At 51.4% G+C, this 23,790-nt stretch overlaps 2 protein-coding genes across 5 annotated transcripts; both read right to left on the bottom strand.

Moving 5' to 3' along the window:
* Positions 1–90: 90 nt before the first annotated feature.
* Positions 91–5,987, bottom strand: PSMC3 (proteasome 26S subunit, ATPase 3). The gene is made up of 12 exons (XM_067749050.1): positions 5,737–5,987; positions 5,392–5,475; positions 4,646–4,771; positions 4,099–4,203; positions 3,927–3,989; positions 3,522–3,659; positions 2,937–3,080; positions 2,678–2,826; positions 1,751–1,847; positions 1,391–1,536; positions 436–517; positions 91–279 (listed from the first exon to the last, which is right to left on the bottom strand). Exons 1-12 carry the CDS (start codon positions 5,761–5,763, stop codon positions 169–171), a joined length of 1,272 nt encoding a protein of 423 aa, XP_067605151.1. The 5' UTR covers positions 5,764–5,987; the 3' UTR covers positions 91–168.
* Positions 5,988–12,059: 6,072 nt separating this feature from the next.
* RAPSN (receptor associated protein of the synapse) lies at positions 12,060–22,143 on the bottom strand. 4 transcript variants are annotated; one of them, XM_067749046.1, is made up of 8 exons: positions 21,766–22,142; positions 20,851–21,189; positions 15,428–15,586; positions 14,775–14,873; positions 14,576–14,698; positions 14,024–14,101; positions 12,829–13,028; positions 12,060–12,370 (listed from the first exon to the last, which is right to left on the bottom strand). In XM_067749046.1, exons 1-8 carry the CDS (start codon positions 21,955–21,957, stop codon positions 12,298–12,300), a joined length of 1,263 nt encoding a protein of 420 aa, XP_067605147.1. In that variant the 5' UTR covers positions 21,958–22,142; the 3' UTR covers positions 12,060–12,297. The 4 variants fall into 4 exon arrangements, with proteins under 4 accessions (XP_067605147.1, XP_067605148.1, XP_067605149.1 ...); XM_067749047.1 differs by having other exon boundaries at positions 14,024–14,077; XM_067749048.1 differs by lacking the exon at positions 15,428–15,586 and having other exon boundaries at positions 21,766–22,143.
* Between the last annotated feature and the right edge of the window lie 1,647 nt (positions 22,144–23,790).

Genomic DNA, 23,790 nt, shown 5'->3' with positions numbered 1-23,790 from the left:
TGTCTCGGGTAGGAGCACCTGGGGAAGGGGCCTCCTGCATCTGCCCCCACTCCTCACCCAGAGCCCAGGGAAGGCGAGCCAGACAGGTGGTGGCAGGAACCTGAAACCATCCTTTATTACGAATTTTAACCAGCAAGAGGCCAGAGAACAGGTGTGGCAGGCGACCCCTTAGGCGTAGTACTGCAGGTTGGCTTTCTTCTTGGCCTGTACCTCCAGGATGCCCTCCATGTAGTCCTCGTGGGTGAGCTCTGTGGCGCCCCTGCGCAGCGCGATCATGCCCTGCAGCCAGGACAGACAGGCTCTAGGCTGCCTCCCCAGACGCCCAGCCCGGCTCCCAGAGGCCTCCACCTTCTCAGCCTCTTCCCCTCAGCAGCCCCCAGCAGCCTGCCCAGGGGAGGAGGCACGAAGCGCCCAGCCGCTCGGCCCACCACTCACCGCCTCCACACACACGGCCTTGCACTGGGCCCCGTTGAAGTCGTCTGTACAGCGGGCCAGCTCCTCGTAGTTCACGTCAGGGCTGGGAGGTGGGGAGGTATCACAGGGTTCAGCCACTTACGGGAGTGGGTGGGGGAGCCCACGTCCTCCCACGTGCCTCCGTCAAGCAGCGAGGTCAACTCGCCGCCATCACGGGCGACTCCCTTCCCCACTGTGCCTTGTTCTCTTCTCCACACGAGGGGGAGAGGAACGGAGGCAGGTCAAAGCAGATTAGACCAAGCTACTCCTAGTGTCTCCTGAGCGCTAGCATTCTAGAAGTCTGCACCTGAGACTCGGGAATTCAGCCTGAGGCAGGGGAACAGGAGGTTGTGGAGACAGAAGAGCCATCTCTCTGTCTCCCCAGCAGCGCGGGCCCTGCATCAGCACAGCACTGCCGCTGCCACTTACTGATCTCATGCGCAAGTACTGCACTTGACATCGCTGCAACCCCGTGAGGTCGGAGCCCGTATCCCCAAGTCCCAGATAAGAAAACTGAGGCTTAGAGAGGTCACGCCACCTGCTGATGGTCACACAGATCTGAACCCAGGTCCACCTGGCCCCTGGCAGGACTGCCCTGGGCCATGCTGGGCTGCGTTCATCTGCTGGGGCAGGGGTGGCCAGGAAACAGGGCCTCCAGCCTGCACACCTTCTGACCATGGGGGAGGGCTGTGGGGGGGGGGGTGTGCAGGTGGGCCCGAAGGAGCAGAGCACCTTCAGTTGGGGCCTGGGCCCCAGCACGATTCTCTTGTCGGGCACCTGGGGAGAAATGGAGGCCAGCGTGTGGAACAGTGCTCGGTGTGAAAGGGACATGGAGAGGGGGAGAAGCTAGGCCTGGGGAAGGTCAGTACAAAGAGGACAGAGACAGCTCTGCTGCTGCCCCTTCAGGTCTCAGCGCCTTGCTCGTGTCTTTGCCCACCTGACATTCATCTTTCGGGAGTGGATCTGCATGATTCTGGCCCGGGCCTCCTCGTTGGGCATCGGGAACTCGATCTTGCGGTCCAGGCGGCCTGAGCGGAGCAGGGCAGGGTCCAGGATGTCCACCCTGTTAGTGGCTGCAATTACCTGAGCAACAGGAGAAGCAGAAACTTGAAGGGTTCACAGACAGGCAACAGTCATGGCCACGACGGGCAAAGAGGTAGCTCAGGGTCCATATGAAACGGCAGGGAATATTCAACACCGACCCCAATTCTAATTCTAGCTCCATCAGCTAGATGACAGAGAAGATCCCCTGACCTCTAAGCCCCACGTTCTTCACCTGTGAAGTGACAATACTCACCTTCACTTGGGTGTTCGGCTGGAACCCGTCCAGCTGGTTCAGAAGCTCCAGCATCGTCCTCTGCACCTCCCGGTCCCCGGCCTTCTCACTGTCAAAGCTGGGGCACACAGGAGGTCCAACACACTGGTGAGAACACAGCTCAGGGAGAGCCCTCCTCTCCTCCACCACCAGAAGCCCAACCCAACCCATCCAGGGCAGGGAAAAGTCTCACTCAACTTGGGGCCCCCAGCCCAGGGACCAGCACAGAAATGGTGTCAGGGACTGGAGAAGCCCCTGGGATCAGGTGCTGGGCTTAAGATAAAACAGTGAGCGAAATCCACTGCCTGGCCTATGACCCTAGTGAATGTGTCATCATATCTGAGCTAAAACTTAGAAGTACAAAGGTCTGGCCCAGACTTGGCACGCGACAGGGAGCCCAGGCAAGCGTCCCTGAGGAAGTGTCCCCTCAGGCTGAGATCTGAGGGCTGAAAACACATCGGCTGGGCAACCAGCCAGTGGAGAACAGGCGGAAAAGAAAAGCACATCCCGGAGAGGAAAGAGCAGGCGCAAAATCTCCCCCACCAGACTGGGCAGCGAACTGAGGGGCGCTGCGGGGGGCAGGGCCGGGGGCAGCCACACGGGGCCTTGCAGGCCACGGCAAGCCGCGTTTATCCCAAGCAGCACTGGGAGGCCCAGGGAGGAAAAGCGGGATCTGTTTGCGTGAGGGACTGCGGGTGCAGCTGAGTGACGTTTTGAAAGGAACATGCTGGTAGCTGTGAGGAGAAAGGGTGGTCAGGGGGAAAGAAACGGAGCAGGGAGGCTACTTAGAAGAGAACTTAAGAAGCACAGCCACAAGAACAGAGCCTCCACCATCCCGGGGGAGGAGGGAACAGGGCGGGAGAGCTGGATTGGCAACAACCCCCTTGGTGGCACTCAGCACCCCCTCACCGCTTGGTGCCGATGGCGTCCAGCTCATCGATGAAGATGATGGATGGAGCCTTCTCCTTGGCCAGGGCAAAGGCATCCCGGACTAGCTTGGCACCATCCCCAATGAACATCTGCACCAGCTGGGGGCCAGCCAGCTTCAGGAAGGTGGCCTGGGGCGGGGGTGGGGTTGACAGATCAGGCCAAAGGCGCGATGAGAAGCCCCTTCGATCTGAGCCCATTGGCAGAGCTTTGGCCTCCTCATCCCTCCCAAAGCACTCACCTTGGTCTGTGCAGCACAGGCCCGGGCCAGCAGGGTCTTCCCCGTACCTGGGGGCCCGTACATTAGCACCCCCTTTGGAGGCTGGATCCCTAAGTTCTCAAACTTCTCCTTGTGGTTCATTGGCAGGACGATGGCCTCCACCAGCTGCCAGGAAGAAGTCCTGGGTGAGGACAGTGAAGCCCTGTGGGCTCCTACAGTCCAACGCTGAATAGCTTCAACCCCTACCTGTAACCCTCCTACTCCAATTCAGAGACACTGCCCTCTCCTTCCCCCACATCCAGAGGACACAGAATGCTCGCTCCCACCACGGCTGGCTATGGACTCCCCGGGAACAGATGGATGTGGCAGAAAAGACACTGGGCCAAGAAAAAGGAGCCTGAGTTCCAGTCCTGGCTCTGGCCCTAACCTTCTGTGATCCTGGGCAAGTCATTCAGTTTAGGAGATCTCAGTCTCCTAAACTGTTACGTGGTCTCCTCCTTGCCTCCCTAGGATGCTATGAGGATAAGAGGCACACTGGGGGAAAGTGCTCTGGTCACTGAAGTAGAGAAATACAAAAGGCTGGTGAGGCTGCCATGCCTCCTTCACCTCCTGAATCTGCTTATCCAGGCCCCCGATGTCACTGTATTGCTCTGTGGGCCTCTCGTCCACCTCCATGGCCTTCACCCGCGAGTCATACTCTGTGGGCAGGGTCTCCAGGATCAGATAGGAGTCTTTGTTCACACCCTGGGGACACAGCACAAAGACTTCAGAGTTGTCTCAGCTCAAGGCCTACCTAAGTGGCTGGGTGACAGCTGTCTACAGAATGAAAGGCAAGATAGGAGAGTGGGCAACACAAGAATCAAAGAGCAGGCAGACATGCTCTCAGACTCTGCAGGCTGCTCTGCAGACATTCAGGACCAACAATGACCTGGGCCTGGGGCAGGGGGTCAGCTAGTCAGTGGGAGAAACCTCGCTGGAAAAGCCCTGCCTGGGCTCAGGGACACCACTCACCACCAAGTCTCCTGGCTTCAGCTTTTCAGCATCCACCAGCCCAATCACAGGCAGGAAGTATGTCTGTAGGGAAGATTCCAGGTGCAGCCTCAGTTACTGCCCTTAGTAAGGCTCCCTGTCCCACATCCACCCCTCACCCTCCTCAGTTCTCCTATGGCTGGGCCAGCCTCACCTGTCGTGTAGAGGTTTTGATCACTGCACACTTGCCCTTCCTCTGGGAATCCAGGTCAATATTGGCACCATCTTCCTCTTGATCGTTGGGATCAACATCTAGGAGCTGGGAAAGGAAAAAGCTCAGATCAAGCCCAGCTCAGTTCCTTGAACTCTCCAGAGCCCAGTGCTTCTGAGGCTGCGACAATCTCAACACTGGCAGGGCTGGCCGTCCCTACCTCACTCTGCAGACTAGCCCTGAGCCCAGCAAAGGTGTGGTTAATAAACCAGATTAGTAAGACCTCTGCTCAGGTGTTGCTTCTCTGCAGAACTCATGTACCCCCAGGGAAAAATAACCAGTAGAAAAGGAAACATGCGAGGCTTCCAAGGCTTTTTCAGGCCCTATATTATCTCCCTGGAAATGCACACTGGAGAGGAAACCCTAGGAGGTTTAGCTCTTACATGCAGTTTAGGCCTCCAAACACCCACCCACTCTTTCCCCAGTGGGCCCATCACAGGCTGTCCCCAGCCCCACTGACCCCTCTCTTCCCCTCCACATACACACACACCTCGATGACGTTGGAGACCAGGTACGGCAGAGTCTTGTTCACTTTGATTTTCTCACTGTTCTCTTTGATTTTGTCCTTCATGGCTTGGAGCTCGTGGGTGACTCGCAACACTTCGCTCTTCATGATCTGGGATGAGGGTGATTGGAGGCAAATATTCAGCTTTAGCTCAGCTTATCCTAGGGCCTTGTAATTGGTGAGCCTTATCCAGGCTGCCTGGGGGACCCTCCTGCCCCCTTCACTCAGCTCTAAGGCTCTCTGAATGCTCAGCGCCTGTGTGCACAACCAGCAGAGGTCAGAACAGGAGACCAGTGTGGAAACCTCCTGGTGAAGTATTAGTTGTACTAAAGGGAAAAGAGCCAGATTTTGAGTCACGCAAACAGATTTTAGGTTCTGCCTTTGTTACAGGCTGCGTACTTCACCACAGTAAAACAAACAAAAACTCTCTGAGCCTCAGTTTCCTCATCTGTAAAATGGGGATTTCCTAAAAGGATTCTTGAGAGGAATACTTAAAGACCTTGCTGGGAAAGGCAGTCTGATGATTCCTTCTCTCAGGCCTGGTTTCCCATCACCCTGTCCCTCTTCTGGTCCCTTTTAAAGCTTAGTTTTCTTTTTTCCTGGTCCAAGAAGGAAACCGCGGTCCCCACGCCTCGCCGAGGGAGGCGAAGAACGACGTGAGCGTGGCAGGTGGATCACCAGGGCCTGCTGTGTGCGGGCTTCACTGCCTGACATAGGGGCTGTGCGCCCACCTTGATTTCACTGTCCAGCAGCCGTGTGCGCTGGATGATCTCTTCTGTGGACATCTTGAGTACCTCCTCCCCGATTCCATCTTGCTGTGCAAAACAAATTCGTCTTTCTTAAAGTCAGGTTAGTTAACTCAGGACTGCGAGTAAGCCCACCCACAGCCTCAGTTAGCCCACTCCCCGCCCATAAAACCAGAATGGAGGAGTCGGGAAGCCTGCCCACATCCCAAGCGGTACCAACCCCGGGACCGGGCTAGACCTTGAAACCCCCCCAGCCAACGCCTCCGCTTCCGCCACGTGCGTCTCTCCACTGGCCCCAGCTCCAGAGCCCCCAGCTCTCCCGGCGCGCACCTCAGCCTCATCCCACACGGTCGCCATCTTCTCCTGCCGAGTCACTGGACTCTCGAGTTTCGGCAGCAGATTCACCCCCTGCAGGAGAAGGCCGAAGATCAGACTGGGCAGTAGCCGGGGCGAAAGGTTATTATTATCTCTCCTCACGCCTGCTCTTGATTAGTGCCAGACTCCTTCTCCAAGTCCTGACTCTTGACGAAATTAGCTTGGGTCAGTTGCCACGGCGAAACTGCTTCTCCGAATTAAAAGATGAAGCCGAGACCACAGGACCCGCCCCCACGGCTCCTGAAATGTTCTCGCCCCAGTCCTGTTGATGCCGGAGCGAGAGGCGAATTCGCTATTGGCTGGCACGAGCAGTGGGGCGGGGCCTGGATAACAAATGAAAAGGAGAGGGAGAAAATACGAGAGCGCCCCGCAGGGCCCTTGGGAAATGTAGTCCTAATCTGGCGGGTAACTGAAAAGGTGCTTTTTTTTTTTCCTTTTTTTTTTTTTTGGTAACGCGGGCCTCTCACCGTTGTGGCCTCTACCGTTGCGGAGCACAGGCTCCGGACGCGCAGGCTCAGCGGCCACGGCTCACGGGCCCAGTCGCTCCACGGCATGTGGGATCTTCGTGGACCAGGGCACGAACCCGTGTCCCCCTGCATCAGCAAGCGGACTCTCAACCACTGCGCCACCAGGGAAGCTCTGAAAAGTTGCTTTTGAAGGGGGTTTTCAACCTCAAAATCTGGCCCAGTTAGGAATTAGGGGATTCCCCAAAGTGGGTGGGCCTCGTCCAATCAGTTGAAGGCCTGAATAGAACAAAAACCTGAACATCCCCTTAGATAGAGGGACCTTCTCCTGCCTGACGGCCTTGAGCTGGGACATGGGTCTTTTCCAGGCTTGGGACTTGAACTGAAATATCATCTTTTTTTTTTTTTTTTTTTTTTTGATGTTGGGGGTAGGAGTTTATTAATTAATTAATTAATTTTTGCTGTGTTGGGTCTTCGTTTCTGCGTGAGGGCTTTCTCTAGTTGTGGCAAGCGGGGGCCATCGCGGTGCACGGGCCTGTCACTATTGCGGCCTCTCGTTGCGGAGCACAGGCTCCAGACGCGCAGGCTCAGTAGTTGTGGCTCATGGGCCTAGTTGCTCCACGGCATGTGGGATCCTCCCAGACCAGGGCTCAAACCCGTGTCCCCTAGCATTAGTAGGCACATTCTCAACCACTGAGCCACCAGGGAAGCCCTGAAATATCATCTCTTATAGGGTTTTGTGTCTGCTAGCTTTCAGACTAGAATTTACACCATCAGCTCTACTGGTTCTCAGCCCTTCTGATTCAGACTGGAACTAAACCATCAGCATTCCTGGGTTTCCAGTTTGCCAATTTACCCTACAGACCATGGAGATTTCCCAACTCCATAATTGTGTGAGCCAATTCCTTATAATAAATCTCTTTATATATATATAATATATGACTCCTATTGGATCTGGAGAACCCTGATGAATATATCTCTTAGAGTCTGTTATTGTGAAAAATGTTAAATATATTAAAAAGTTGAAAGAATAGACGATGAGTACCTGTATATCTTTCACCTAGATTCACTAATTGATTACATTTTGCATTTGCTTTTGCTCTGTTTGTGTATGTGTGCTTTTCTGGACCATTTCAAAGTAAGTTGAAGACATCATGACACTTCACCTCTAATATTTCAGCTTGTGTCTCCTAAGAGTAAAGACCTTCTAATATGTAACTACAACACATTATAGCATAATATATTGTCATACCTAAAGAATTTAATATTGATGCAGTAATATCTAATATATAATCCATATTAAAATTTCTCCAGTCATCTCCAAAACATCCCTTACAGCCTTTAAAAAAAAATCCTGGGCTTCCCTGGTGGCAGGGGACACGGGTTCATGCCCCAGTCCGGGAAGATCCCACATGCCGCGGAGCAGCTGGGCCCGTGAGCCATGGCCACTGAGCCTGCGCGTCCGGAGCCTGTGCTCCACAACGGGAGAGGCCACAGCAGTGAGAGGCCCGCGTACCACAAAAAATAAAAATAAAATAAAATTAAATTAAATTTTAAAAAATCCTGTATCAAGTCAAGGATCATACACTGCATTCAGTTGTCAGGTCTCTTTAGCCTCCTTTAGTCTGGAACAGTCCCCCACCCTTTTCTGGTCTTTCATGACATCAACATTTTTGAAGCATCCGGGCCAGTTGTCTTGTGTAGTCTGTTCTCAACACAGCAACCAAAGGAATTATTTTAAAGCCTCATCAGATCATGTCACTCCTCTGCTCAAAACCCTGCAGCAGCTGCGAGACTCAGAGTAAAAGCCAAGGTCTCTACAACGGCCCCAGATCCCTACAAAGGCCCAGGGCCCTGCAGGTTTTTGCTCTCCCACGATTTTCTCGGGGACCTCGACTCCCACTCCTTCCCCTCCTGCTCACAGTTACAGGGCTCCTTGCTGCTCCGTGACCAGGCCAGGCCAGCTCCTGTCTTGGACTCTGTTCCATTCTCCTGGAATGTTCTTTCCAGGATATTTTCTTGCTTCACTCCCTTACCTTTGCTCCTTCAAGTCTTTGCTCAAATACCTCCTTCTCATCCAGACCCACACTCACAGCCTTTTAATGCTGCAGCCTGCCCTGCTGGGTCCTTCCTGTCCCCACACTACTCAACCCCTTACCCTGTGCTGCTCTTTTTTTTTTTTTTTTTTTTGCGATACGCGGGCCTCTCACTGTTGTGGCCTCTCCCGTTGTGGAGCACAGGCTCTGGACGCGCAGGCTCAGCGGCCGTGGCTCACGGGCCTAGCCGCTCTGCGGCATGTGGGACCTTCCTGGACCGGGGCACGAACCCGTGTCCCCTGCATCGGCAGGCGGACTCTCAACCACTGCACCACCAGGGAAGCCCAAAAACTCCACATTTTTTTTTTTCTCTTGGCCGCACCAAGCATGTGGGATCTTAGCTCCCCAACCAGGGATCGAACCTGTTCCCCCTGCATTGGGAAAACAGAGTCTTAACCACTGGACCACCAAGGAAGTCTGCTTTTTTTTTTTTTAATTATATATTTTTAGTTTGAAAATAATCTCAAACCTAAAGAAAAGTTGCAAATACAGTGCAAATAATTTTTTTTCTTGCATCATTTGTGGGAAAATTGCTGATGGGATACCACATCACCTCAAATACTTTGGTGGGAATTTCCTACAATCCAGGACATTTTCATACTTAAGCACAATACAACCTTCAATATCAGGAAGTTAACCTTGATATGTTTCTACCATTTAATCCTCAGACTGCATTCAAATTCCACCAATTGTCCCAAAAATGTCCTTCATAGCGTTAAAGGACATACTGATTCTGGACTTGGATCCAGTCCAGAATCAAGACCAGAATTAGGCATTGTATTTAGTTGTAGTTCTTTAGTTTCTTTCAATCTGGAATTGTTTCTCAGTCTTTCCTTGGCTTCATAACCTTGACACTTTTGAAGATTACAGTTACTCTGTAGAATATTTCTAAATTTGTGTTTATCTGGTGTTTCCTCATGATTTTACATTCAGGTGATTCATCTTTGCAGGAATAGAGATACTGAGTTTCTCACTCCATTCATTCAGGTAGCAGTTGATTTCATTTTGTCCCATTACTGGAGATGTTAACCTTTCTCACTTGATTAATCTCGTATCTGCAAACCTTCTCCACTATGAGGTTAATTGTTTTCCCCTTGAAATTAATAACTATTTTGTGGGGAAGTACTTTGGAACTATGTAACTATCCCATTCTTCTTCATCAAATTTTTAATGTATTCATTTATTTATTTACATCAGTATGGATTCTTGTTTTATCCAATAAATCATTGCTATGGACTGAATGTTTGCATCCCCACCTCCAAATTCATATGCTGAAGGTTTAACCCTCAATGTAAGGTATTTGGAGATGGGATCTTTGGGAGGTAATTAGGGTTCAATTAGGTCATGAGGGTGGGGACCTCATGATGGGATTAGTGACCTGAGAAGAAGAGGAAGAGAGGAAGATCTTGCTCTCTCCCTCTCTATACATAAGCACAGAGAAAACGCCATGTGAGCGCACAGTGAGAAAGTGGCTGTCTGCAAGCCAGGAAGAGGGCCTCACCAGGAACCAACCCTGCTGGCACCCTGATCTTGTACTTCCAATCTCCAAAACTGTGAGAAAATAAATTTCAGTTGTTTTAGCCACCCAGTGTATGGTATTGTGTTATGGCAGCCTGAGCTGATTAAGACAGTCATTATTAATGGGCCAGTGGGAGCCCATTCATTCTGGCTCCTGTGACCTTTTGGGTTATCTTCATCATTCTTTCAGCTTTCTTTGCTTTTTGACATAAGATATTCCAGGTTCATCTTGTAATTTCCCTGGTCCAGGCCTAGAATCAGCCATTTCTCCAAAGAGTCTTGGTTCTATTAGTGGAACATGGTATTTAGAAGCCAATATCTGGGCGCTAGATGTGCTCATTGCTCCTGGCATGTCACTCCCAGGCACGAGTGTTTGCGCGCACACACACACACACACATTTGTAACTATATTTATTTCTCTATTAAGCTATATATTTAGAAATCCAATAGTTCACACTAATCTCTACAATTCCAATTGAATATGACTGGGTCCCTTTGGTTTTCTTCCTTTCCTTATTTGTAACTCTCTTCTTCAATAGTGACCTGTCACCCATTACCTTTAATATGTTTCCGTATTTGATCAACCCTTCTATGTAATCAAATTCTCATTGCCACTCCCTTCCAGGCACAGATCCTTCTTCAATCCATCTTTGTTCAAATGCCCCATGTGCATGCCCTATTTGCTCTACTCAAGCTCTAACAGGGAATTCCCTGGTAGTCCAGTGGTAAGGACTCTGCACTTTCACTGCTGAGGGTGCGGGTTCGCTCCCTTGTCAGGGAACTAGGATCCCACAAGCCACGTGGCTCAGCCAAAAAGTTAAAAAAAAAAAGAAAGAAAGAAAGAAAGAAAGCTCTGACACCTCACACCCAACCTTCTCCCTCTTGGGTTTCTCCTTAGCCCACTTAGGCCCCAACAGCCCATGCCAGCTGCCCACCTTACCTGACTTGGTCTCTGACACTCTGCCCTGGACCATATTCCACCCACCACCACCACGTGGATGCTCTCCTCACTTTGCTCAGGCACCTATGCTAGGCCTTTCTCCTCCAGGGTGTCCTCATCACCCTGCTCTGACTCTGACACACCACACCAGGCTGCCCTGTGCATAGCTGCCCGCCTTGCCCTGTTCAGGCTCCAGCTCCCAGACTGCCCATCTGCATGGATGTCTTCCTCACCTTTCTTGGCCCCAATACACAGCACCAGGCCTTGTCCTCATGTGAACTCCTTTCTCCCCTTACTTGGGCTCTTACACTTCAGGATGAGGCACCCGTGTGTGTGGGGACCCTTCTCTCTCCACACAGGCTCTACCTCCCCACATTGGGGTTTCCCTTGTGTGGACACTCTCCTCACCTAGTTGGGCTCCGATATCCCACACCAGGCCACCCCTCCACATGGATGCCTGTCTTGCTCTGTCCCACCTAATGGTTTTAGGACTGACAAGAAGAGAAGGGAATGAAGATGAGGAAGAAGAATGCTGCTCTATTCTTTATTGTTCCAAAGCACTTATCACTTTTATATTAGTCTGCTAGTTTCTGCCATTAGTTTCACAATAACAAAATACCACAGACTGGGTGGCTTAAACAACAGAAATGTATTTCCTCACAGTTCTGGTGGCTGGGAGGTCCAACATCAAGGTGCCAGGAAAGCAGGTTTCTGGTGAGGCCTCTCTTCCTGGCTTGCAGATGGTTGCAGTAAGACTGTGTCCTCAGACAGTCTTTTCTCTGTGCAGCACAGAGAGAGAGAGAGAGCTCTCTGGTGTTTCCCCCTCTTCTTATGAGGACACCAGTCCTAACGGATTAGGGCCCCATCCTCATGACCTCATTTAACCCTAATTACCTCCTTAAAGGCCCTGCCTCCTGATATAGTCATGCTGGGGGTTAGGGCTTCAACACATGAATCTGGGGGACACAATTCCGTCCATAACACCTTTCTAACAGGATTTCTACCTTGCTGGTTTACTATGTTTACTGTTCATCACATCTTCCTCTCCAGCCCTGCATGTCAGCATTTAAAGGTGCTCCTCACCTGCAGGATCTTGCCTCTGGCTCACGGTGGCAGCCCCCAAACCTGGAAGGGCAGCTGGAGGAACTCCTACATATGGGCACAGAGACACGTTTGTCTGAGGAAGCTCACGTGGGGAGCCTCACTCCCACTCTCCTCCACCCGTCAGACCTCGGGCAGGGAAAATCAGAATTGCTGGGACCAGGTACAAACGGTTTATTTTTCTGTAAAGAGCAAAGTACAGAGAGGTGGGGGAGGGCAGCTGGGCCTGGAGGAGCAGCAGTGGGCAGGCCCCATGCCCTGGCTGAGGCCAGAGGAGGCCCTGGAGGCTGCCCCAGGAGTAAACAGGTACTGGAGGCGCAGCTGGTCAGGGCGGCCTTCAGCGTGAGGCTAGAGAAGGAGCAGGGGAGGCGAGGCAGAAGCCCACGACCTGATGGGGTCACACAAAGCCAGGCTTCATGGATGAGCGGTGGCAGTTGGGGCAGCTCCGCGTCCCGTTGTTCTGCAGGCACCTTGGGAAGCAAAGGGCCCTGTCCATTCAGCGGGCCTGTCCTCCCATCCTGGGCCTGGCCCTCTCTCTTCCTCCTTCCTTTGCAGGTGCAGGAGGTATCCACAGCCACCCCCCCACCACAGGCTCCTGCCAGCAGCCCTGCTGGCCCCTTGCACTCTGCCTGGGGAGGCCTCCAGGGCAGAGCCTGGGCTGGGAGTCAGGAGGTTGTGATGGAGGCAGCTCTGGCCCTGGGCATCTAAATCCCATGACCTTTGAGATGCCTCTCTGGCCCTCTTTGGGGAGAATAATAGAACATCCACCTCATAGGGCTACTGGGAGGATTCAATGAGTTAATAGGAAACGCTTGGAACGGGCATGGGATGCCGAAAGCACTGTGTAAGTCTTTGCTGTTCGTATCACTATTGTGACTAGGCCCCAGGGAGGCCCCGAGTGCCTTGTGCCCACCGGCGGGGCACTCACCTGAGGTGGAAGATGTGGGAGCAGGGCAGAGCCTGCAGCCGGCTATTCTTCTCGCCTATGGACTCGCCGCACAGGCCGCAGTAGAGCTCTGTCTCCTCCACGCACTCGTGGAAGCGCACGACGTGGGCGCGCAGCTCCCGCTGCAGACCTCTGCTGCGGTAGATGCTCTCGCTCAGGCAGTGAAGCTTGAGCTGGCTCAGCTGGGGCCGGTGCGGCCAGGAGAGCAGGACGTGGGGATGAGACAAGTCAGTGCTAGTGAGCAGCTGCCCTGCTTCCCTCCTTGCCCAGCCCAAGAAGCTGTCCCCACAGGGCCACCGGGTGGTCAGTACACAGGGGTCCTGTCCTGGCTGCATTCCTGCCTTGCTGGTGGGCCTAGGAAAAACGTCCTGCCCTCTCTGGGCCTTGGTTTCCCCTCACGCAGAAAGGAGGTAGGTGAGATGGGTGATCCTTCCTCCTAGAACCCGCTGGGGACTCCATGCTTTTGAAGGATTTTATTGACCAAACCTGCTGCACTGACCTCATAATAATTAATTTTCTTTCCTGTTTTTGTTAATTAAATACACACAGCAGCTCATCAGCGCTTCTGAAGAGCCCGAGATATCTGAGTAAACCGGAGCAGGTATCATCCAGCCAAGGCACATATATGTAGCATGTTCAGTTGGACTGTGCACCTGATCCCTGAGAAATGCACATCTTCTGAAGACTTCGAGAAACACTGAGGTTATTTTCAACATTTAAAGGTTCGGATATGATTATCAAATGTGGAGGGGCCACATATACTATGAAAGGAACACGGGCTTTGGAGTTAGCACATCTCTGCCTCACTTTCCTCATCTGTAAAGTGGGGCTTGCTGTACTCACCTTGCAGGGAGCCACTGAGGCCTGGAACCGATACCTAGAAGAGCCCTGTGATGCCCACCTCTGTATGAGTGGAGGCCACTGTTAGGAGTTTTAATGACCATCAAGAAACCTCTGAGGAATTCTGATATCCCCTGAGCTATGGAATTCTTGCCCTGCCCTCCGAAGTGCTCTCTGGGGGGAAGAGAAACAGCCAGGGTCTGGGGACGATGGGGGCGGCTCCTGGAGACCAGGAGAGGCTCAGTGCAGGAGCAGGCTCAGGGGGGGCCTCCCCACGCACCCAAGATCCCACCTTGGGCTCTTGACTCCAGACCCAGCAGACGGACTCAGTTCTGACCTTGTTCCCCACCTCCTCGGCCAGGTCCTGGGCTCTCTCGATGGCCTCCAGAGCCTGGAAGGTGAGCACAGGCCAGGGCTGCAGGCAGCGCTGTCTGACAGAGGCCTTAGCTCACAGGGAAGGAAGGGGTAGGGAGGGGTGGGTCTGGGGAGGGCAGCACCGGTGGGCAGCTGCCCTGTGTGTGAAGATAAGAGGAAAAGGCTGGGGTACAGTCACCAGAGCTGCCTCAGTTTACTCAGATATAGAGTGGGAAGAACATTCCTATTTCACGAGGTGTCGTGAAATCATAGGAGGCAGTTAAAGTGTCCTGAGTGCAAACCCCAGGCCTAGCCCTTTACTAGCTGTTGGACCGGGCAAGTCATGGACCTTCTCTGAGCCTGGAAAATGATCTGGAATCCTCTGGCCTCATGGGACTGGGGTGAGGCTGATGTTAGACAAAGTGTCTGAAAGAGTCCAGCCCAGAACCAGACCCACGCATTGTTGGTTGACCTACTGGCCTCAAGTGGGAGCACTGGGGAGAGCTGGGAGCTGCAGGAAAGGGGTCCACCTCACCTTGTTCAGCGCCTTCCTGGCCACCCAGCACTTGGCCACACCCAGCAGCACCTGTACCTGCCCCAGGCGGTTTCCAATCTCGGTCATGATGCTCATGGCAGAGTCGTACCTAGGGAAGGCTGTCTGCACAGCCAGGTCAGGGGTGGAGTCAGGCCAGGCCAGGCTCGCACCACCTCCCCCTGCATCCCGGTGACCTCACCTCCAGGTCCCCACGGCTCCGGTGGATGTCAGCAAAGCAGAGCAGGCAGAGTGCCTGCAGTGGCCGGTCCCCATGCTGCAGTGCAATCTTCATAGACTCCTGTGACAGAGGCCGGTCACTCAGACCTGCTCGTCTGCCCCCCACCACTGGGGTGCCTTCACCCATTGGGCCCCTCTGATGGGCAGTCCAGGGTCACCAACATCCTCAGAGCCCAATACACCTTTCATGGTGCTGAGGCCCATGCACTGAACCACTGAGGTCTGACAGCACTGGAAACTGAGGCTCTGAGAACAGAAGTGACTTGACCAAGGTCACCAGGTTATTAAGTGGCAAAGTTGGGATTCGAACCCAGATCAGTGGAACTCCAGAGACTGGCTCTCTTCCTACTTAAAGTGCCCCATAAGGGCACTTTTTTTGGCAGGGATTGGGGGGCAGAAGGAAGTGCTCTCCCCTGAAAACAGACTAGAAGGGAATGAGGTTTGGGGCAGGGGGACTGGGGAACAAACACATCCTTCAGGGGCTCAGCTGTAGAGAGGAGGGGCCAGGGGCAAGGCTTGGGGGCCTCAGTGGGCTGAGTTGGCAGGAAGAGGCACTGGGCCCAGACCCTGCCTACACTACCACCCTCTAACTGCCCCCATTCCCTGCTGCCCCACCTCACAGCACTCCATGGCACTGCCCAGGTGGCCCAGCAGGCGATACGCCACAGCCATGTGGTACTGGCTCATGGCCCGGTACTTGAGGCTCCAGCCTTTGCCATAGTCGTTGACGAGCTCTGCAGCCTTGCAGGGGAAGAACAGGGCTTTCTCGTAGTCCTGCAGGGGACACAGGGAGGGGGTGGGCTGGGAGGGGGCACACTGAATGGCAGGAGCTGCCCCTAAGTGGAACCCTCCACCGCGTGTTCATTCATTCATGAATTCATTCTGGTGTCCAGGGAAAGAGTGATCCAGACAGAGGCAACAGCCAGTGCACAGGTGTGGGCTCCACGAACACAGGGGTTTTCATCTGGTTTGCCGATGTATGGCAAGAGCCTAGCACAGTTCCTGGCACTTAGCCTAAAGTATTTATTGAATGAATGAATGAACGAATGAATGAGAAGGAAGAAAATACAGTTGGCTTCTCCTCTCACCCAGTCCCAGTTGGGCCCCTCGGCTTCAGAGACACACAGAAGGGTGGTGGTGGGGATATCAGAGCCCACTCCAACCCCAATGGAGTTTGCCCCCTGGCACCCAGTCATCACTGAATGTTCGGTGACTGCCAGCACAGTCAGCTCAAAAAACATTGGGACAGACTCACTGAGGCAAAGAAATCATCCTCTCACCTTTCTTTCTCCTCAGACTTCCAAATGTCTTCTCAACCTGTCCATTATTAGCACATGAGCTCACCTTATGCATGCACCATTAAGAAAACAGAAGAGGGACTTCCCTGGTGGCGCAGTGGTTAAGAATCCGCCTGCCAATGCAGGGGCCCTGGTCCAGGAAGATCCCACATGTCGCAGAGCAACTAAGCCCGTGCACCACAACTACTGAGCCTGCGCTCCAGAGCCTGTGAGCCACAACTACTGAGCCCGCATGCCACAACTACTTAGCCTGTGCGCCACAACTACTGAAGCCTGTGCGCCTAGAGCCCGTGCTCCACAACAAGAGAAGCCACCGCAATGAGAAGCCCGTGCACCGCAGCGAAGAGTAGCCCCCGCTCGCTGTAACTAGAGAAAGCCCGCGCGCAGCAACAAAGACCCAATGCAGCCAAAAATAAACAAATAAATAACTTTACTATTTTTAAAAAAAGAGAAGAAAATCAGAGAGGAGCTCCCTTATCCACCTTATCCGTCAAACCCACCAGATCTGTTCCCACACTGCCTCCTTTCCTGCTACTCCCTGCTCCTATCAAATTAAATATGACCCCCTCCATGTGGGCTCTGGAACCCCCTCCCCAGTCTCTTTCTACGGAATCATTCCTATCAATGTAAAATCACAGCCTGGCATTTCTTACCTCATTTGAAAAACAAAACAAAACAAAAAAATCAAATAACCTTCTTTGACCTCATGTCCCATTTAGCTACAGCCCCACTTCTCTGTTCTTCTTTGTAGAAAACCTATTTGAATTTTTATTTAATATCTAACAAGTTAATATGACCAAAAGAGAACTCTCGGTAACCCCAATAAAAACCTGTTCCTAACATACTTAATTTGTACTATGTACTTTTTATTAATTTATTATTTATTGATTTATTTTTGGCTGCACTGGGTCTTAGCTGTGGCACGCGGGATCCTCGTTGGGGCATGCAGACTCCCGATTGCGGCACGCATGCGGGATCTAGCTCCCCGACCAGGGCTCGAACCTGGGGGCCCCCGCATTGGGAGCACGGAGTCTCACCTGGACCACCAGGGAAGTCCCTACTATGTACTTTTTAACTTGAAGCCATGTAAGTGTTTTACAGACTTTAAAATATTAAATTTAATTTTAAAAACCCTAAAAATAGAAAATGGAAACAAATGACCTTAATGTATATCATTATATTAATATTATAATCAATTCTAATCATAAGTATATATTATAATACAATCAAGGTATATTATAATATTCTATCATAGTATATTACGATTGTTTTATAATATATATTAATATATTATATATTATATTATATATGTTATATATTAATATAGCCATACAGAAAAGTTATTATTTCAAAGGACCTTAAAATATATACTTGAACAGTTCAGTCATAGTGGGATATATTATAAAGACAAAAGAATGGCAAAGAAATCAAACCTCATTCGTCATTTTTTTTTTTTTTGAGTAAGACAATATTGGTGTTGTCTTTTGAAATTCTTTTATGTACTTTGTAGGATAAAGTAAATATTTAGAAACCAAGATTTTCAGTCTAAGAGAAAAGAGAATCAAGTCTGAAATAAATTAAGGGAAATCCTGAAACATTGGCTATGAATTGGAAATATCAGTATGAAGTCCTGTTGTCCTCACAACAGAAGAGATGTAGTAGCAACAACAACCCAGCAGCCGCGAGCATCCTGAGAGCCCACGTTTGGTCTTTAAATACCATTTCCTACTAAAAAAGGACCCGGAGGAATGGCTGGGTCCAGGTTTGGAGCAGGAAATAGAGTGGGCCCTCTGGATTCAAGGGTTCCACATCCTTGAATTCAACCAACCGAGGGTTGAAAATATTGGGGGGAAAAAATCCAGCAAGTTCCGAAAAAGCAAAACTTGAATTTGCCACACACCAGTTTATATTTACATAGCATTTACATTGTATTAGGTATTATTATAAGTAATCTAGAGATGAGTTAAAGTATGGAGTGGAGGGAATGTATGTAGATTTTATGCAAATACTACACCATTTTATATAAGAGACTTGAGCACTCCCGGATTTGGGTGTCCTGGGGGATCCTGGAACCAATCCTCCGCAGATACCGAGGGACGACAGTATACAAAACGAGTGTGGGACAGGCTATTGTGCCAGAAAACAAGAATGCTTTCTTTCAAAGACTAAATGAAGTCTTGTCAAAAGGACACAGTAGCCATACTGAAGAGAATTCCACCGACTAAAATTAAGATAATACGAGTATCAAAAGGAACAATGATTGCAACTGACTGACGAGTACTGAATATTTTTTTAAATCCATGATTTCACGATACTACAAAAAGAGGAAGCAAAACAAGTAAGCGTGATCATTGAAGGCAACTATCACGTCAACTCATTATTCTGGAAAGTGGTAATTAAAGGAAAGGGAAAAAGTATTTATTCTGCCTTTCCTTAAGGAACTGTATTTCAGCGTAATCAACTAGCTCCAGTTAAAGAGGGAAAGTTCTCCCTTATAGAAAAATCCCAGCTAATAATTGCAGAAGGCATGATAGAACTTGGAAACCACCATTTCCTGAGAGTTGAAATGAAAGAATTGATTCAGGCAACAAACATCAATGGATGTTCAAACCATTACGGAAAATGTTGTTGCAGAACTGAATATTCACAGCCAAAGTGTCACCCCACAAGTTAACCTACTGGTCGTGAAAGGAAGACAGCAAGGATGAAAACAGTGGGATCAGGTGGTCACTCCCTTAACTACCGATATGATGTGATATGAAGCACGCAGCCTCGCTTGTATAGTATTCTCACCAAAAATGCGTGACCTAAATCTTACCAAGTCATTATGTAAGTTCTAGTTCATAGAGAGTCATGGAGACAAAGAAACAACTTACATGACTCCTTGAGGAAGCAATGAGACAATGAGATGGAACATTCTACAAGGCAATTAATCCGGCTTCCTCAATAAACCATGGAAAATAAAGGGAAGGGTAGGAATTCTCTATAGAAAGAGACTCGGGAGACATAATAACCACTGCAATGTGTGGTTCTTGTTTGTATTCCAATTCAAACAAGCTGAGGATAAAGGCATATTTTCAGGATAAGTAGAGAAATTTAAGAGATAATTGTTCAATATGGTGTGTGTGATAAATAGTATTGTGATTATGTAAGAAAGTGTCCTTATATCAGAAAACGGTCTTTCTTTCTTTTTTTTTTTTTTTCAGAAATGCATACAGAATTACTTCGGGGTAAAATATCATGATGGGGCTTCCCTGGTGGCGCAGTGGTTGAGAGTCCGCCTGCCGATGCAGGGGACGCGGGCTCGTGCCCTGGTCTGGGAAGATCCCACAAGCCACGGAGCGGCTGGGCCCGTGAGCCATGGCCGCTGAGCCTGCGCATCCGGAGCCTGTGCTCTGCAACGGGAGAGGCCACAACAGTGAGAGGCCCGCGTACAGCAAAAAAAAAAAAAAAATCATGATGTCTATAATTTTGTATCACAACACTTCAGTGAAAAATATGTAAGTCAAATATGGCAAAATATTAATAATTGTTAAATCTAAGTAGTGGGTATATGGAGATTCATTACATTATTCTGCTTTCCTGCATGGTTAATTTTCTTCATAATAAAAAAGGTCATAAAACACCCCTATCCCTCTCCAATCCTATTGCATCTCACTGAATGGCTTCCCCATACATCTGGTTGCTGAAAACAAAATCCTCAGTGTGGTCGTGGATGACTCTCACTTCCTCATACTTCCACCTCTGATCCATCAGCATTTACACTCTCCAGGATTTTTTAAGCATCTACTATGTGCCAGGCACTAACATCCCCCATGGGCCTAGATGCCTAGGGGGAAAGAGAGCAAATGCTCAGGACCAAAAGTCTGAGGTCATTGACCCCATCAGTTTCTTCTCAATCTGCCATCTCCCTTCCCCCTTACCTCTCTGACTCCACCACCGCCTACCTTCTTCTCACACACATGCTGCAGCCATGCTGGCCTCCATCCTTCCTTGAACATACTGGGTAAGGTCCCCCAAGGGCAGAGCTGTGCTTTAACTGTGCCCTCTTTTTCATTCTTTTGCCATATTTCTGCATGGTTCACCCTCTCATTTCTTCCAAGACATCAGACATCACCTCTACAAGGCCTTCCAACCACCCTGTTTGAAATTGCAACACCTCATCCTCAGCACTTCTAACCCCCTTTCCCTGCTCGCCTTTTTCCTAGGCACTTTCCACCATGCTGTATACTTGATTTGCTGATTGCATTTATTTGTCTCTCTCCCCCAGCTAGAATGCAAGGTTCATGAACCCATGGACTTGGCTGTTGTTTTCACTGTTGCACCCTAGGCCAACAGTGTCTGGGATATCATAGATGCTCAGTACATATTTGATGAATGAATCCTTACAACCACGCTGTAAAGTGGGTTTCATTCTCCTTCATTTCATAGGTTCAGAGAGGAGAGGTGACTTGCCCAAGATCACACAGCAAACACGTGGCAGTACAGGTTCACGGCCTGTCCTCACATAGGAGCTTCCCATTCCCCCAGGAAGTCAGACAGATCAAGGCTTGAATTCTGGCTCTGCCCTGCCTGGCCATGTCTTTACTTCCTGGCTGTCTTTTCCCTCCCAGGCTTTCGTCTGCCTCATCGCTACCTAAATGGGAGGACTGAATGAGGTGATGCAACAGGGAGCGTGGCTCACGGGAGACTCTCAGGGAGCCCGAGACTCTACCGCCCTCCCTGGGGGGCCGGGCCCACCTTGACCTGGGCGTAGAAGCTGCCCAGGCTGCAACAAACACGGCACTCGAGCATGGTGTCATCGTTGTTGTGGGCATAGCGCAGGGCCTTCTCGAAGCTCTCCAGGGCCTTCTGGAAGAGGCTGAGGCCCAGGAAGGCGTTGCCCATGCTCAGGCTGACCTGGCCTCCGAGCTGGGTGGCTGCCCGGTTGCCGGGCAGGCCGAGGCAGGTCTTGCAGTAGGAGATGGTCTTGTGAAACTCGCACAGCTTCTCGTTGCTGCGCGCCAGGTTCAGGTAGCTCTCCAGGAGGAAGTCGGCATCCTCCAGCTCCCGAGCCGTGTCGATCTGTACCACAGCAAACTGCCCGCCAGGGTGGCAGGCCGGGAGCGTCAGCCTGGACCCTGAGCCTGGGACCCGAGCCTCCGTCCCTCCAAGCCTCACAGCCCAAAGCCTCAGGCCCAGAGCGTCCACCCCCGGCCTCAGATGCGCTCCCTGCTCCCCAGTCCCAGAAGCCCCAGAAGCTGCAGCCCAGGAGCCTCCACCTCCCAAACCCAGACCCACAGCTTCCACCTCTCCATCCTGAGCCTAGGTCTGCAGTCTCCACCACCCACCCATCCGCAGCCTCAAACCTGGAGCCAGCGCCCCCTAGGCTCATACTCAGAACCCCAAACAGGAAGGCTGGAACCTCGACTCTGAGACCTGGCCTTCAGCTCCCCGAACCCTGAGGCTGAGAACCTCAGTCTCAGAGCTTCAGACATCAGAGTTCAAGGCCACAGGCCCAAATCCAAAGCCAAGACCCAGTGGATTCAGAGCCTCAGGCCCCAGCCACTAGCCTGTGGGATACAGGGGAGCCTGAGGAGGCGGGAGGGGGGCTGGGAGGCCTGGGAGAAATCTCGCCCCAGCCCTGCCCTCCCAGCCCGGCCGCGGCGCTCCCACCTTCAGCATCTCCTTATAGCGGCCCATCTCCGAGTGGGCCGTGACCAGGCAGCCCAGCACGCGGAAACGCCCCACGAGGTCCGAGCTCTTCTCCAGCACCTTCGTCCACACCTGCAGCGCCTTCTCTGTCTGGTTAGACTGGTACAGCTGGAGCCCCTTCGCGATCTGCTGCTTCGTCTGGTCCTGCCCCATCCTCCCAGCGCCGCGAGCCCCCTCCAGAGAGACCCTGGTGGCTCCGTGCCTCTAGACACTCATGGAGGGGGCCGCAGAGCGCCAGCTGCCCACCGAGCCCCCAGAAGGAGCAGGGCCTGGATGGAGAGCAGGCGCCACCCTGCGAACAAAGCTGGTCCGTCGCTGTCCGCAGCTGTCCCTGCCAGTTGGGGCCACGTGGCCGCCAAGGAATGTCAGCCACAAGGTCACGCGGGGCCTCTACCACACCCACCCCCGAGCTGGGAGGAAGGTGCCTGCCCCCCCAGGCATCCCCTTGGGCGTCTCTTCAGCACCTCTGACACTGGCCCTGAGCCTCCTGGCTGGGCAGGCCCTCCCCGCAGCCTTGCCAAGGAGCCGCCCCCAGGGGTGGGCTGAGAGCTGGAAGAAGCAGGGATGAGGCTGGGCACACAGGCAGCAGGGAGGCTGGGGCCTCTCCCCATCACAACCTTCCCCCTAGACCCACCGACCCCAGGCTCTGTTCCTGTGAGTCACTGGGCGCCGAGGTCCCTTACCCGTGCACGTGCCCACACCATCCCAACGTGTCCTAACTCACAGTCCGACCCCAGCCACAAGTCGTTCACCTCTCTGGGCCTCAGTTTCCTCATCTGTAAATTGAGGCTGCAATAGGCTAACAAGTCCTAACCCACAGGCTTGCTATGAGCCCCACAGTGGGGTGGGTAACAGCGTGGACCCTGGAGCCAGGCTGCCAGGGTCTGAATTCTGACTCCGCCGTTTATTATCTGCATGGGCAGCGTGACTTTGGGCAGGAGAATAATGGTTCCTACTTTACTGGATTTTTTTTTTTTTTTAAGATTTCTTTCTTTTTGATGTGGACCATTCTTTAAAGTCTTTATTGAATTTGTTACAATATTGTTTCTGTTTTATGTTTTGGCTTTTTGCCCACGAGCCATGTGGGACCTTAGCTCTCTGACCAGGGATCAAACCCATACCCCCTGCATTGGAAGGCGAAGTCTTAACCACTGGACTGCAGGGAAGTCCGTTTACTGGTCTGCTGGAACTAAATGACTTAGTAATTGACAAGGACTTAGAACAGTGCCTGCCTGACACACAGGAAACACTATGTGACAATAAGCAAGAGGTTATCTAGAGCTGCGTCCGTATGCTCCATGGCAAACTGCCCATGAGGAACAGAAGTTGCCCTTTGAAGGTTTAAAAGATACCCAATTCCAATCCCAGTCCCAGTTTGAAAGGGTCCCTTACAATGAGTTTTAATGCCAGACACAGTGGAGAAGGGCAAAGTCTTGTATAGGGAGCAGACCAGTGAAGTACTGGGGCTCATGGGGTTGAGAGAGGCTCCTGCCATCTCCACCAGCTCGACTCACCCCATCTTTCTCTTGCCTCTCTGCAAACCAGACTCCTTCTTGCCCCAGGGCAAATTTGTCCTTTCAGAGTGGACACTGGCTTTTAGTATACAAGCATATCGTGTTTTATTGCACTTTGCAGATATTTTGTTTTTCACAAATTGAAGATTTGTGGCAAACCAGCGTCGAGCAAGTCTATCGGCACCGTTTTTCCAACAACGTATGCCCACTTCTTGTCTCTGTGTCACATTTTGGCGATTGTCTTTTGGCAATTCTCATAATATGTCAAGCTCTTTCATTATTATTATGTTTCTTATGGTGAGGTGTAATCAGTGATCTTTGATGTTACTACTATGACTCACTGAAGGCTCAGGATGGTTAGCATTTTTAGCAATAAAAGATTTTTTAGTTTAGGTCTGAACATTGTGTTTTTAGACATAATGCTATTGCACACTTAATAGACTACAATATAGCACAGACGTAACTTTTATAT

Source organism: Pseudorca crassidens, chromosome 9 (assembly GCF_039906515.1).
Source record: "Pseudorca crassidens isolate mPseCra1 chromosome 9, mPseCra1.hap1, whole genome shotgun sequence".
In the NCBI taxonomy this organism is placed as follows: Eukaryota; Metazoa; Chordata; class Mammalia; order Artiodactyla; family Delphinidae; genus Pseudorca; species Pseudorca crassidens.
Note: the sequence above shows the minus strand (reverse complement) of the source record. Positions and strands in the feature narration are given on the sequence as shown.